Genomic DNA, 16,377 nt, shown 5'->3' on the forward strand with positions numbered 1-16,377 from the left:
TCTGAGTGAGTGAGATCCCTGAAAACTTTTTCGGCAATGCTAGCGCCTGGATTTTCGATGGCTCGGACGCTCCGACAAAACATGGAAAGAGATTACTATTTGTAACATGGAAAAAAATAATATGTAAAAATAACTGGCGTTCGAATCTAGGATAGAAAATTTCCGCCACAACATGGGACACTATGTTTCATGCAACATCCACTATGAAACATGTAGAAACAAGGGTTGCAATATTGATGCCTAACTATTGCAACGTATGTCGGAACGTCTGATTTTTCCAAAATTCCGGACATCCATACTGTAGCACTAGCAAAATTTTATAACTTATGACAAACAGGATTGTGATTTCTCAAAAGGAAATAACAGCTGTGTTTTTACTGAGTGACTTGATATCTGATGTTTATGCTTATTTGGAAGATGAATGTACTAAAACTTGCAAATCCTCCGGAAAAGGACAATTGGAAATGAACGAGTATATCACAAATCATGATTCGCGTCAAGTTCTGATGCAACAGATCTAATGATTGCAAGTTTGGTTCATAGGAAGGGGAACAAAACCAGTTTTCCAAATAGCATGCACAAGAGGTAAGGGGCACGACAGTTTGTTGATGCAGACAACATAAAAGGATGTGTTCTGACAACTCAACCCAAAAATGTAACAAGACAGATGTATCAAACACAGGTGGACTGCTCACTGCTGTAACCCAGGTACAAACCCCTCAGAAAAAGAACATCACATCCCTCAACCCTCGGTACATGGACTTGACATAAGCTCTACACTCCAACACTGGTGCGGCCACTGACACCCATCATGCAATAGCAACATAAGATACCCATTGGCATTGGGTAAAACCCTTTGCTCCTCAGAGACGATTTTCCCTATGCCTGTTACATTTTCAGCCGAATGCTGTTCTTTTCCATGACAACAAAGGCTCATAAGCATGATCACATTCACGAGGAATGAACGCCAGGAATGGGCGTTTTGAAGGTGGTTGTGGTGGTGATGACATTTGTATGGAGAAGCTGTGAAGCAGTGGCAATAGCCAGGAAAGGGGAAAAAGAAAAGCTCTATTCACATGACCAAGGGACCAAGATGGAACAGATGCAGAGTTCCTAATCGTCCTGTTTGGTGCTGGCAAGGAACTCATCATTTCTTCTGATTGATGAGTGGATTGAACCTTCTGCTTCAGAGTTCGACTCATTCATACTCCCAACGCTGCCCTGAGAGTTTTGGTCAATTTCTGTCTCGCGAATTCTCCCCCCATGTTTTGGCCTCAGCAACAGCTAGCTGCCTTTCTGTGGTCCTCAAAGATTCCCTCTTCCTTCCTGCATGTCCAGGACTGCCCAATTGCAAACCTGCCGTATCCATGTCATCCAAGCCTGACCGACGACCAGAACCACTGCCAGAGTTTGTCCTACTGACCTCAGCCTCGTATTTTGACCCTGTGGTGGCTTCCCTTCTCCTCAAATCCGGAGAATGGTGATTTGGTGAGCGGAGACGGCGTTGGTCATTGCTCCCGCCACCTCGGCTAGCCCTCGGAGTTGATGAATTACTCCGACTATGTTGAACAGGTGCGTTTGGATCGTATGTCTGAGAAGCTAGGTATGAAAGAGCAGTGACCACATCACCTATAAAGGGGCGTGTAGCAGCTTGTTCTTGCAAACACATAGCAGCAACAGCTAAAGCCTGATACAGACCCCTCATGGGGAAACGGCCTTGAAGTAATGGATCAGCCATTTTAGGAAATTTTCGCCGGTCCTTGAATAGAGGACGAGCCTGCAAAAAATCAACCATAAATAAGGTATCCAAACTTTTAATATCAGAACATATATCCAGAGCAATATTTGTTTAAGACTAAGCAGCCCAAGAAGACTCAACAGTGTAATATAATCCCATTCATACTTTTGCAGGACCAAAAACATTTTTTAGTATGACAGATTCATATTAATTATATCACATCAACTGAAAGTACTTCTATGGAGGACCAATTGATGCCACATGAGGTCTATACCACTTTGAAAAAATAATTTGATTGAACTTAAGTAACATAATGATATTATACTTTAGTATTTAGGAGATATCATTCAAGAAAAGAAAAAGGAGAAGGCAATAATGTATCAAGTAGCAACAGATACAAGTCCATAACCATATGTGAGTTAATGAAGATTACAGACAGTTAACTATAAATACTGATATGATATGACGAGGGAATAAAAGAAATAGAACAATCAAATGACAGTATAAAAGGGGGAAAAAACAAGATAGAATTCCCTGTGTACCCTGAATAATATCAAAATTCAATGTGCTACCCAAAAACTCCTGCTCACCAACCTGCCACTACTTGAAATTTTCTATATGCCACTTCCATCACTTCGGTTACCCAAACTCGCTGTTAGCTCCCAGGATGTTGTCAGAATTTTGCGTTAATGACAAAATTGCCCTTCAATTCTTCCTTCTACCAGATGCTAGAGACCCCCCCCCCCCCCCCCCCCCCGCCGCACGCGCGCGGCTGGCAGAGCCCAATCTAACGAGTAGGGACCCTCCATCCATCCCTCACTCTATGTGTGGTTCCAAAAGACTCCCGCTACAATTCCCTCGGGTCTCCTTTTACAGCCGTTTGGGGACCCCGACGCCTGAACTGCCTTAAGCCCTAGGCGTTTGGCTCTGCCTTACTTGTGAACGCCCGACCTCCATCTACGGTTTCCCTTTCTTTATTCTGACTTGATAATGTGCGCGCGCCGGAGTCGGTAACACATCACTCAAGGACCCGTCACATCACCGAACGCTCGTTAGAGCTGGTCGCATGAACGGCGACACCACACTACCCTAGCCGTTGTGTGGCTCACGGGAGTCCCTTGGGCTCCCTAGGAGGGGCAGAGAGCTTTCTTAGCCCTTTACTCCTCTTATGGGTGGAAGTGCCGACTCCAACCTCCCCCCTTTGATCAAGGGTTATCAAATCCACCTGTGCCGGCCCTTATCCTAATGCCCGCCTAATGCCCCTGCACCCATTCAGACTCACTATAATGATGGCACTCTTACAGGGAAGGCGCGCGGCATGGGTTGCCACAGCGACCAGCCCACGTGACTTCAGGGAGATTTTTTTTCCTGATTCCTTCCTCCCAAGCTTTCGTGCCCGGCCGTCGATCCCTCGGGGAAGGTCCCCTGAGTTAGCGTGCTCCCGCTTGCCATGCCCACTTCCATGGGGGAGTTGTCCATAGTGGGGGCCTTACATCAGGGCAGCTCTCTTTGTTCAGTGGTCAAGCCCCCGGTCCCCATGACGATGACACTACTCTCTCCTCGCTGCACCCTCCCACATGCTCACCAAGCTTCCCTCACACTCCACTCCCTCCTAGCCTAGCACCACCTCCGCACTTCCCTCACCACGGTTGTTGGCGCCAGACATCTCCAACTTCAGCTCCCTCCTCACCTAGACTAACAAACGAAGCATCCACGACATCTCCACCATGCGCTCCTCCATCTACCCAGGAACATCCACTCCATGGAGGAACATATTCTTGGTGCTCTGTGCGGAGCAAGATATGTTTTTCCCATTCCCCAACACAAGTTGCTTCATCTCCCAAATTCGAGTTGTACAAGCATCATCAATTCAATTAGTTTTACACATCGACTCTATAGAAACAGAACTCCAAAAGGTCCATTATAAACAAACAAAATTTGGCTAGCATCTTGCCACATGCCTAGTCACCGGGAACGTGGGAACGCCATTCTAGGGATGGGAACACGGGAACATTTTCATCCTCGCCGTGTAAAAATCCAACCCAAGTGTCGTACCACGTTCCCATTCCTTGTTCCTCGACGTCGTTGTCCTAGGAACTTGATGAATATGTGCCTGCCGTCCCTCGTGCACATCTTCTTTGATAGTGTCATTGTACATTGATCCACAAGCATAGCTCAATTCCACAAACCAACATGTCCTTGTGGGCCTGCTGGTCCTCTCCCAACAGCACTGCTGCTGCCCATATGCTCGGAGCAGCGCACAGCTCCTGCATGCACCTCGTAGCCGCCGTCACTGTTCATCTCATGTCCACCATGGTAGCACCGCTCCAAGCAGCCACTACACCATGGATACCACATACCGGAGCACGCTGTGGAATGGAGGATGGGCAGCATGCATGGGCAGCAGACCGATGGAAGGTGGCATGGAGGTTGTGAAAAAAGAAGTCCTGCGGGATAAGAGTGATTTCGTGATCAGGATGGAGAGATTTCGGGAATGGGAGATGTGACAGGTGAGCCCCCAACTCTAAGACATAAGTATTAGATATATAGAGTTGTATATGGTCTTGTATTGTATTTGTACCCTAACTTGTACTCCAAGCTTATACGGCCTATATAATGAAAGGTCACCCACCCTCATTAGGGTGTGTGGTGTTTGCCCAACTCTCTACATGGTATAGAGCCTAAACCCTAGGCCTGCCTCTTCTCTCCCTCCCTCCCTCCCTGCCCTAGCACGCGCCGCCCCCTCCTTGGCTGTGCATGTGCCCTCCCTGGTCGCGCGTCCACCACACTAGATCCCATCGGTTGATGTCCTCCGTCACCGACGTGGACTCCTCCGCCGGTGAAAGCGACTCTGATTGCTCCATCAGCCTCTCCCTCGGCGCCGACTCCGCTGCACAGATTGATCCCTCCATGGCGCGCCCCTACGCCGCGATCAACGTGCACGCCTACGTCCCGATGAAGCTCGACTTCCGCGCCGACAACTTCTCCAAGTGGAAGGCGTGCTTTGAGGCCTTGTGCGGCACCTTCGAGTTGCTGCTGCACATCGACGGGACGTCGCCTCCCGATCCCCTCACTCCTGCGTGGATCCAAGAGGACTGCTGCGTCCGCTCTTGGATTTACAGCACCATCTCCGATGCCATCCACGACTACGTCATGGAGGTAGACCCGACGGCGCACAAGCTCTGGGCCGGCATCACTGCCCGCTTTCAAGCGAATCAGGCACCCCGTGCCATCTTCCTGAGTCAGGCCTTCATGACCTTGACTCAGGGGGATCTGTCCGTCGAATCCTACGGCCAGGAGATGAAGAAGGTTGTTGATCGTCTTCGTGACGTCGGCAGACCCGTCGACGACTCCACCATGGTGCTCAATCTGCTCCGTGGCGCCAATCCTCGCTTCAGCACCACCTGCGACATCATCGCCGGCGATCCCACCATAAACTTCTCCACCACCTGGATCGCCTTGCTCTCAAGGAGTTGCGCCTGGCAGAGGAGGCCAAGCTGGTCACCTCCACCGCCCTCAGCGCATCCTCGACGTCCTCCGGCTGCGGCTCGTCATTTGGCTGCTCCTCCTGTCGCTCCTCCACGCCGGCTCCTCAGCAGTTCCTGGTGCAGCAACAGCAGCCGCAGTACTAGGGCGGCGGCGGTGGCCAGCAGAGGCGGCGGAAGAACAACCGCAAGGGCAACAGTGGCGGCGGGAACCAGCAGCCGCGCGCGCCAAACCCTAATGGCCCATGGATCTGCATCAATCCATGGGGCCAGCAGGGTCAGGCGGGCGGCTCCAGCGGCGGCGGCCAGGGCCCGTGTGGCGGACAGCAGCACGGCGGCCCTGGACTTCTCGGGCCTGCTCCCCAGGCCCACTCGGCGGTCGCTACGCAGTGGGACACGGCGGCCAGGCGCAGTGGGACACGGCGGGTCTCATGGCTGCTCTGCAACAGATGTCGCTGCAAGGTGACACCTAGGTGATGGATACCAGTGCTTCCACTCACATGCATTCTTCTGAAGGTATACTCCTCTCTCGCCTTCCAACTGCTAATTCTTCGATTCTAGTAGGCAATGGTGCACGTATCCCTGTCACAACCCGCGGCTCCTCGATTCTAGACACCAATTCCGCTAAATTCATCTTGAATAACATCCTTGTCGCTCCTTCTCTCGTTCGTAATTTACTTTCCGTTCGTCAGTTTACCCGCGATAATGGTGGTTCTATAGAATTTGACGCATTTGGTTTCTCTGTCAAGGAACCCAAGACGAGACGCGTGATTCTTCGCTGCAATAGCTCGGGCGACCTCTACACCATCTCGCCTGCTGCCCAGTCCACTGCCCGCGCCCTCCTTGCAGCATCCTCCTCCGTGTAGCACCGTCGCCTTGGTCATCCTGCTCCAGCCGCCATAGCTAGTCTCAAGAAAAACAGTTTGCTTTCATGTAATAAAATAGACCGCACTATTTGCCATGCCTGTCAACTTGGCAAACATGTGCGTCTCCCCTTTAGTTCATCTCGCTCCCAAATTGTTTCTCCTTTTGAAATAGTTCATTGTGACGTTTGGACCTCACCGGTTCCTAGTATTTCTGGCTGCTCTTATTACTTGGTTTTGCTCGATGATTTTACTCACTTTTGCTGGACGTTTCCACTTAAGCACAAGTCTGAGGTTCGCCAGCACCTTGCTGAATTTATCCCATACGTTTGCACACAGTTTAGCTCTACCGTTAAATGCTTCCAAGCTGATAATGGGACAGAATTTGTTAATCATGCCATGCACGACCTGCTTGCTGCCCACGACATCGTTTTTCACCTTTCCTGCCCCTATACTTCTCCACAAAACGGTAAAGCTGAACGTGTCCTCCGTACCCTCAATAATTCTGTGCGTACCATGCTTATTCATGCGTCCATGCCACTCAAGTACTGGGCTGAGGCCCTGGCAGCCGCCACATACTTGCTGAACCGCCGCCCCTCCTCTTCCATTTGCAACGAAATTCCGTACACTCATCTGTACAAGTCCCCTCCTTCCTATGAGCACTTGCGTGTTTTTGGATGCCTTTGCTATCCCAACCTATAGGCTACTTCCCCGCATAAGCTTGCGCCGTGTTCTACCGCCTGTGTGTTTTTGGGGTACCCTTCTGCTCACTAGGGATATCGTTGCTTGGATCTCTCCACGCGCCGGATAATCATCTCTCATCATGTTGTCTTTGATGAGCTCAATTTTCCGTTTGCGCGTGACTCTAGCACTCCTACCGGCTCCTTTGACTTTCTCGTCGGTCGTGGCTTAGATACTGCACCTTGTTCTACTGATCATGATCATGCAGCTGGTGGCCGCTCGCTTGGTGGGTCTGGTTCCGCACCCCCACCAAGTCCCGACGTCTCTCCGCCTGGTGGGTGAGGTTTCGTGCCCCTACCCAGCGCCCTGGGTGTCTCCCCTTCTGGCACTTCGGTTGCTACTAGTCCGGGCGGGCGTGGTTTCGTGCCCCCGCCAGGACCTCTCGACGATCCAGCAGCTGCTGGTAGTCCGGGCGGGTGTGGTTTCGTGCCCCCGTCAGGGCCTCTCGATGGTGTCTCTACTCCAGCACCTCTTGCTGACCTTCCTGGTCGGTTTAAGGGTGCTGTTTATGAGCGTCGTCCTGCTGCACCGACTGTGCTGCCGCCACCATCGCCTGGCAGCCCGTCTACGTCTCCTGTCGTTCGTCGCCAGACTCGGCTTCAGACCGGTACCATTGCGCCTGTCAACTATCGGAACTTGACTGCTGATCATGTTGTTGCATCTCCTATTCCCGCCAATTATCGCAGTGCTCTTGCTGATCCAAATTGGCGGGCAGCTATGGCAGATGAGTTCCAGGCTCTGACTGACAATGGCACTTGGCGTCTTGTTCCACGGCCCTCTGGTGCTAATGTTGTGACAGGGAAGTGGATTTATAAGCTCAAGTATAACTCAGATGGTTCGTTGTCTCATCACAAGGCTCATTGGGTTGCCCGCGGTTCCACTCAGCAGCCTGGTTTGGATTTTGATGAGACATTCAGTCCGGTTGTCAAGCCAGAGACTATTCGGACAGTTCTGAGTATTGCAGCTTCTCGACAGTGGCCGATTCACCAACTTGATGTGAAGAATGCTTTTCTTTATGGTCGTCTTGATGAGACAGTCTATTGTCAGCAGCCTCCTGGTTTTGTTGATCCAGCATATCCTGATTATGTCTGCCTTCTCCAGAAGTCCCTTTATGGTTTGAAGCAGGCTCCTCGTGCTTGGCATCAGCGGTTTGCCACATACTTACGACAGTTGGGTTTTGTTCCTTCAGAGTCTGACCACTCTTTGTTTGTCTACAAGACTGGTGCTGACACTGCCTACCTTCTGTTATATGTGGATGACATTGTTCTCACTGCCTCGTCCTCTGCCCTGCTTCAGTGCATTATTGATCGACTTCATGCTGAGTTTGCTATGACAGATCTTGGAGCACTTCATCACTTTTTGGGAGTTTCTGTTACTCGCTCTTCAAATGGGTTGTCTCTGTCTCAGCGACAGTATGCCTTGGACCTTCTTCAGCGTGCTGGTATGAGTGATTGCCATCCTGTATCCACGCCCGTGGATTCTAAGTCCTAGTTGTCCGCCACAGATGGTGCGCCTGTGGCCAATGCCTCTGAGTACAGGAGTCTTGCTGGAGCTTTGCAATACCTCACCTTGACTCGTCCTGATCTTGCATATGCTGTTCAGCAGGTCTGTTTGTTCATGCATGATCCTCGGGAGCCACACCTTGCGCTTGTCAAGCACATCCTGCGCTATGTGAAGGGCACATTGTTCTCACAACCTATTCTGATGCCGACTGGGCTGGTTGTCCTGATTCGAGGCGTTTTACTTCGGGTTATTGTGTTTATCTTGGTGATACTTGTTAAGGGTATTATAGTCACTATATATGTGTCAAGGGTAGTTTAGTCACTTCACATATTCTAGGGTTTGGGGTGTCTCATGTACTCTATATATATTGCCTTTTGGGCCTCTATCAATACAACAAGCCTCTATTTGTGACATGCTATCAGAGCTCTAGGTTTCGATCCGTCCACCACCCTCGTCATCCCGCTGCGCTGCCCCTGGGAGAATCGATCTTGCTCCTGGGGGCGGCATCTCCTTCAGCCCCAAACCCGAGTTCAGTTCTTAGATCGAGTCACAGCAGCAGCACAGAGCAGCATACCCATTTTTTTTTCTTCCCCGTCGGGCGCCGTCGTCCACCCAGTTCAGCTCCGCCCCGCCTCGATTTGTCGCCCTGCCCGCCTGCCGCCGTCACGGCCGCCTCAGATCCGCCCATCGCGGATCCGTCGCCGCCGCACCGTCGTCCCGTCACCGTCCTCGCCTGCTCCTCTCCGTCCGCGGACAGCGCGGCCCGTCGCTGCCGTCGTCCGCCGTCCGCTCGTCGTCAGGGCGTCCGCCCGTTGCGGCACATGTCCTCGCGCTGCCCGTCGCCGTCCTGGCAGCCGGGCCGCCCCTCCTCCAGTCGCCGGCCGCTTCCTCATCTCCGCTCGTCACCGTCTCCAGCTGCTCGTCGCGGCTCACCCTCATCTCTGCCCGTCGCAGCTCCTGCCGACTGCCGTCCGTCTGCCCCTTGAGACCATCTGCCTGGGCCACATATGGGCCTGCATCTATACTTTGGGCTGCTCCTATCCACTGTCATCTTTTGCCTGCTGCTAGTACCCTTGCTTGTTGTTTCTGTTGAGTCCATCCAAGTCTGCTGCTAGTATTAGTGTCATTTGCCTTTGTTGCATTTGCATCAACGTCGATCCACATCATATCCACCATTTCATTCAATTTGTCAATCATTGCCACATTACATCAGTGTCAATCCAAGTCCATATACACTTCAGTTCGTCAAAGCCATGCGTTCCACAATTTCACTGTCAAATCAGCCTTCATTCTCTTTCGGGTTTGCCATGATGTGTGGCTGCCCCATCAGTTGTTGATGCGACCTTTGCCCTCTTGGTCCCTTTCGGAGCCGTTTTGCTCCACATCATGATCAATGGCCGTCTATTCGTCGTCATCAACACATGTCCTCCTGCTTGCCGTCTTCAAGCAGTGATCTCTCATTCCTTCATTTTGGCTGGTTTGACACATCTCCATGTTACTGTCGGGTTCAATTCTCCAAAGCAAGGCTCATGTTTGAGGAGTTGAAGTACTGGTTTGTGAAGACTTGAGGTATTTGCTGAAGTACGGTTGTGAAGGCAACACCCTCTTGTGGAGGAGATCCTTTTCTACATCGACATGTTCCAAGAGTTGCACGCTTCGACGACATCTTTTGATTTCGGACTTTGGATGTATTATTTTCATGTTTATGTTTGAGTCTAGTGCTTAGTATCAACTCTCCAAATGCAACGACATTGCATTCACGTTGCATTTGAGAGGGGGTGTTAAGGGTATTATAGTCACTATATATGTGTCAAGGGTAGTTTAGTCACTTCACATATTCTAGGGTTTGGGTGTCTCATGTACTCTATATATATTGCTCTTTGGGCCTCTATCAATACAACAAGCCTCTATTTGTGACAAGACTCTGGTGTCTTGGAAGTCCAAGCGGCAGCACACAGTTTCTCATTAGAGTGCCGAGGCAGAGTACAGGGCAGTTGCTCACGTTGTGGCTGAGTGTTGTTGGCTGCGTCAGCTTCTTCAGGAGCTTCATCTTCCTCTCAAGAAGGCTACGGTTGTCTTTTGTGACAATGTTAGTGCTGTCTATATGACAGCTAACCCAGTTCACCATCGACGAACGAAGCACATTGAGATTGACATCCACTTTGTCCGTGAGAAGGTCTCTTTGGGGGAGGTCCGGGTCCTCCATGTTCCTTCATCACATTAGTATGCTGATATCATGACTAAGGGTCTTCCTGTACAGTTGTTTACTGATTTTAGGTCCAGTCTTGGTGTTCGTGATGCTTCCCCTGCGACTGCGGGCAGGTGTTAGATATAGAGTTGTATATGGTCTTGTATTATATTTGTACCCTAACTTGTACTCCAAGCCTATACGGCCTATATAATGAAAGGTCACCCCCCCCCCCCTCACTAGGGTGTGGTGTTTGCCCAACTCTCTACAATAAGTCCAAGCAACTGAAAGGGCATTACTGGATTTTCTAGTACCACGGTTCTCCCACATCTAGCTGACGGAAGTGGCACTCGAGGAAGGAAAACTTTCAAGTGGTGGCACGGATGGCAGAGGTTATTTAGTGAGAGGTTGAGGATTTTGATTAATTTCAGTGGCACACAGGGAATTGCCTCAAAAACAAAAAAAAATAAAGCAAATAATTTGTTTGACTGCAAAAATCTGTGTTGCTTTGTAAAAACTTATTGGTTGGGTATTTGTCTGCTGATTAAACAGGCTGAACTGACATATTCTCTTCTGTTTCTTGGAACTATCTTATTTTCCAGGTTAGGAAAATAGTTTAACCCCATCTTAATTCTTTTGACAAAACGTGGCTGCATTTCTTTTAGTCAGATAAACTATTTAGTTTTTTTTTACTTTATCTCAAGAAATTTAAAAGTTATGGGACCTTTCCATTCATAATTGAATGCAAACCATTAATTTTATGAAGAAAGTTATGTAGAGAAAAGAAGCATACCCATGCAACTAGATTTTGCTCTCCATGGGGCTTGGTGTTGTCAATTGCTTTGCGACCAGTAATCAATTCAAGGAACACAACGCCAAAACTATATACATCAGATTTAACTGTAAGCTGCCCTGTCATTGCATACTCTGGGGCACAGTAGCCATAAGTTCCCATAACACGTGTTGAAACATGAGTCTTGTCACCAACAGGGCCAAGTTTGGCGAGGCCAAAGTCCGATAACTTTGGATGAAACCCTTCACCAAGTAGAATGTTTGAGGACTTGAAATCCCTGTAAATAACAGGAGGACTTGCTTTGTCATGCAAGTACTCTAAGCCCTTGGCGGCACCAGCAGCAATCTTCATCCGTGTATTCCAGTCCAGAGGTTCCTTATCAGGTGGAATATCTAACATAAAAATTAATTATATAATTAGGCTGCTGGTTAGGGAAAAATTATAAATGAGAATAAATCCATGAACATCATTTTGAGAAAAAAAATTAAGAGTTACACTACAAAATCACAAGTCGTCATTTTTGTATGGTGGTTTAAAGAAACTCTAATTGCAAATTTCAAAGTATTGACAGTGCAATAACAAATAATCTGGATGCATGCACATTGTCAACAACCACAAAAGCAAAACCACTAATTGATCCTTTATTCCTAGGCCAATTTAGATTTCTTAGAGAAGTTCCACCAATTGATACTACTTAATGAAACTCTTTGAATAGAAGTGTTTCATTAAAACAAGTATTAATAATTATAGAAAACTAACCATGCAAATGATCCTCAAGTGATCCCAATGGCATAAACTCGTATACAAGAAGACGTTGGTCTCCATCGGCACAATATCCAATTAGGTTGACCAGGTTGTCATGGTGCAATAGGCTCAGCATTAGAACTTCAACAAGAAACTCCCTATTTCCTTGAAGGCCATTGCGATCAAGTTGCTTCACTGCAACAATCTGTAAAGGTATAGTTTGGTTAATCAAGAGATACACCAAGAGGTATCCTCACCTATGTGTCAACCATATCAGGACTTAAATTAGCAATAAAACTAAATTGCTGAACCTAAAATATGAGAGGATCAATATAAAAACATGGAATTCAAAGCATTTTTCGAATCACAAACCTGCCCATTCTCCAAACATCCTTTATAAACACGGCCAAAACCTCCTTCACCCAATAAGCAATCTTGTCTGAAGTTCTTAGTGGCAGCAGCAAGTTCACGAAAAGTGAAAGTGTGTGCTGCAATATGTTGATTGTTCCCATCCCTTAGGATAACTGCATCCTTCTTAGAGTCCGATCCACCCTGTGGCTTTGATTTATCTAAAGCAGAAGCTAGTCAGGTCTCATCCAACTTAAAGAGCTCAACATAAACCAGATGAATTACAACGAAAACACAAACTTAAAGCAGTAAATGTGACACCAAATTAATCCAGTGCAACACAGGTCGTGCATCAAATATTTAATTATGAGTTGATGCTAGAACTCTTATCTTTATGCCTTACAGTGGAGTTCTGTTCCTTATAAACGTTTAAGACATACCTGAAATATACTTGTATTAATTATGCAATTGATAAAACAAAACATTTCTAATATGCACATCGCCACAACCCATTAACATACAATTGTATAATCTGACCCACTCCCCCCCCCCCCCCCCCACACACACACAAACACACACGCACGCCCACCCACAAATAAATGCTATATCTTTTTGTTTTTTTAATCTGACCAGAATGTGAATTTCTAGCCTCTCAAAGCAAACACTGAGCATCGCATTTACATCATTTTAATTTACAAACATAGTATTTGATTGAAAAAGAAAAAAACTAAAACTACTGATGAAATACTTTTTTTAGAAAAGACACTAGAAAGGTGTCTCATATCTGATTCATATCAAGGAAAACAATGATGAAATAAATAAAAGTAAAGAAAACTAAGTAAAACTGGAGCTGCTGATGCTAATTAATATCACATGATCAAGATTCTACTATGCATCACAAAATCTAGGGGTAGGTGCAGGAAAATATGAGGTCAATAACCATCATCAAAAAAATTATTTGTCACTTCTTATCAGTGAAAGACCATATCATTGGCACACCTCACCCCATAAGCTCTTCGCTTTAGGATTACTGAAACAACAGCCATAGCCCTTTTTTCAGGGACAAAATTATCCCGGCCGCCGCATCAACAATGAAGGATGAACAAAGCTGTAATGGTCATGGTCCTATCTTGCACATATTAAACTTCCTGAGCAGAGTAGGCTAACATTAATCACTGCACCATATAGCCATTTGCTAAACGAGAAACAAGAGATGAACTTCAGCTCTAGTGGTATCTGAGTCGAATACTCTACGCGGTACAAGCACTGCCCGAACAGCAAGCTTGGCTCATTCGCTAATCCGACCCACCCAAATCCGGGTTTTGCACGCAATAGCCGGCCATGTCAGAAGAAATTACGGACCATTTCCCACCACAAATGCACCCAAGATCCAGCCTTTCCCCAGGAACCGTACCTGATCCGACGCGGGTGACGCGGCGATCCGACGAGCCGTCCTTGCGCGCGCCGCCCTTCTTGGCCGCCCCCTCACCAGCCGACCCGAAGCACGGCAGGCAGCCCATCCAACAGCTGCCCTTGAGAAGGGGAAAATAGCCAAGAAACGGGCAGCGGAGGCCGACCCACCAGACGGAACGGGGATTCCTCCCCGATCTGGGGGCGGTGCACCTCCCAAAATCCGATCTTTTTGAAAAGATGCGGAAGAATTTGGATGGGATTTCAGGAGCGGCGGGTCGGCGAATTGGGGGAAGGGGGGGTGCGGATGCAAGGTAGCTAAGGGGAGAGCCAAGGGCAGAGAAGGTGTCGAAGGTAAAAGTCAGCTCGACACTCGGACAGAGCGCGACGAGAGGGATTTCCGGAGTCAGTCCACGACTAGTCTTGCGTCGTGTCTTTTTTTTTCACGACCATGCATTAGCATATTTTTTATTAAAAAGAGTCTCACGGTCTATCTAAAACGGTATAATTTGATTTTATACATATTAAATTATTTTAGTCACCTAATTTTTCAGTTTTTTCGCAGTCCACAAATAACATAATCAAGCTAACACGGATTCAGTCCATAACCGAGTAATCTTACGTCCTGTCTGCGGCAGTATGATTTGATTTTCATTTATAGTATTAGGTTATTTGATTATCTAATTTCTTAATCTTATTTCATAGCTCCATAGGTAACATAATTAAACTGACACTCGGACAGAGTGACGAGAGGGATCCTCGAATTCAGTCCACGATCGAGTAATCTCACGTCCTGTCTAAAGTAGTATAATTTGATTTTTAGTTATATTGAATTGTTTTATTACCTTATTTCTCAGTCTTATTCCATAGGTCTATAGGTAATATAATCAAGCTGACACTCGAACAGAGTGACGAGAGGAATCCCCAGATTCAGTCCACAACCGAATAATCTCGCGTCCTGTCTGGAATAGATGCAAGATATGAGCGCCTTCGTCCATCTGTGCGCAAGAGGAGGATCATGCCCTCACCACACAGGTATTCAAACAATGGAGATCCGATGGAGCATGATCAAGCGATTGGAGAAGAGGAGCATCAGCTTTTGCACTAACAGCAGCCTCGGGCTACAACCGGTCAGACCGGTACAGGTCTGGACAGCAGACAGTCCCCTCATGGCAACCCAGTACATCCTCTCAATGTGACAAGCCCACTGTGACGGAACCGCCAAATTAAAACTCAAATTAAGCTAAATGACTATCATTTGAACACATCAGGCACATTTGGCTTAACGGTTTAACTTGACAGTCCTTTCGAAACCGACATTCCGATCGAAACAAACACCAGTAGTCCCACGCGAAGGTGAGCGCAGGCAGTACAAACATGACGAGTACATATAAATACGATTACAATACCGAGTAGAGTATAATGAGTTCTACAAACCTGGTTTAAGTACATAAATAATATACAAGAACAACTTTAGTTTAAAACAAAGTCCGATGTAGCAAACTTGTCGGCTATAATACAGGAAGCGCAGTATCGAATCACACACTCAGCCCACAGGTGTGTGATTTGGAAACTAGCAAGGATTAAATATCTGGTCCTGCCACCTCCCAACCATCCACGCCAAACTTGATGAACTTAGCACAACAAGAGCAGAAGTCTATCTCATCCTGACCTGAAATAGTTTGAGCCACAACCCTGAGTATACTAATACTCCGCAAGACTTACCCGACCAGTGGATATAACTTAGCCCACATAACTAGACATGCAAGGCTTTTGGCTGTTGGTTACTTTTGCAGAAAAAACTCTAGAAATGAGTCCTTATTTTCCCTCTTTTAGCTCCAAATTCTATATTCATAAGTCATTAACTATTATTTGCACCTGCTAAGCAATCATAACAACATGGAGTAACAATTCTTGATAGACTCTACTAATCATCACTTAAAATCCATATAGCATTACTACGATGTGGTGCCGTGATCAAGGTGCTCATATCCGAGATGCGACGTACGGCGGATCGATCCGATTTAACCTTGCAAGGTGGACCTAACCAACACGGCACGTATTTGCCCCGTCGGACTATACATGCCAACCATTCCCCTCCCCGCCTCGAACTACAGAACCGCCCCACCTGCATATAGTCAGCCGAGCCCTACGAGAGACCACCAAAATAAACTTATACATTCCATTTCTCCGCGGCCACTCGACTCGCCCTAAGGGGTGGGTAGAAGTTCTGTACTTTCGAAACAAGGCAGTACTCGGATTACCGGTTTCGACTACCTCCTACTCCCGGCATGCGGTTAGTACAATTCAAACTCGATCACAGGGCCAGGCAACGAACGGTCCTTAACCGACACAGGCGGGGCTAACCTTTCCCCGTCCGGTCTCCATTTTCTTTCCTTTCCTCCATCCTATTCCAATATTCCATATACTCAAAATAACGAGATATCCTATATCTCGCGAGTGATCCGAAATCACTCGTCTTCTACCGAGTTCTACTAAGCATAGCATTTCTATCGTCCTCTACATACTAGTATAACTCGAGGAGACCTAGGGATCATGCAACT

General features: G+C 47.6%; 1 protein-coding gene across 2 annotated transcripts; it reads right to left on the reverse strand.

Moving 5' to 3' along the window:
- Nucleotides 1-501: 501 nt before the first annotated feature.
- On the reverse strand, nucleotides 502-14,206 carry LOC120665700 (receptor-like cytoplasmic kinase 185). 2 transcript variants are annotated; one of them, XM_039945354.1, is made up of 5 exons: nucleotides 13,818-14,201; nucleotides 12,428-12,624; nucleotides 12,071-12,260; nucleotides 11,312-11,703; nucleotides 502-1,777 (listed from the first exon to the last, which is right to left on the reverse strand). In XM_039945354.1, exons 1-5 carry the CDS (start codon nucleotides 13,921-13,923, stop codon nucleotides 1,235-1,237), a joined length of 1,428 nt encoding a protein of 475 aa, XP_039801288.1. In that variant the 5' UTR covers nucleotides 13,924-14,201; the 3' UTR covers nucleotides 502-1,234. The 2 variants fall into 2 exon arrangements, with proteins under 2 accessions (XP_039801288.1, XP_039801289.1); XM_039945355.1 differs by lacking the exon at nucleotides 502-1,777 and adding an exon at nucleotides 3,532-4,185 and having other exon boundaries at nucleotides 13,818-14,206.
- Between the last annotated feature and the right edge of the window lie 2,171 nt (nucleotides 14,207-16,377).

The sequence above is a fragment of the Panicum virgatum genome, chromosome 3N, assembly GCF_016808335.1.
Source record: "Panicum virgatum strain AP13 chromosome 3N, P.virgatum_v5, whole genome shotgun sequence".
NCBI lineage: Eukaryota > Viridiplantae > Streptophyta > Magnoliopsida > Poales > Poaceae > Panicum > Panicum virgatum.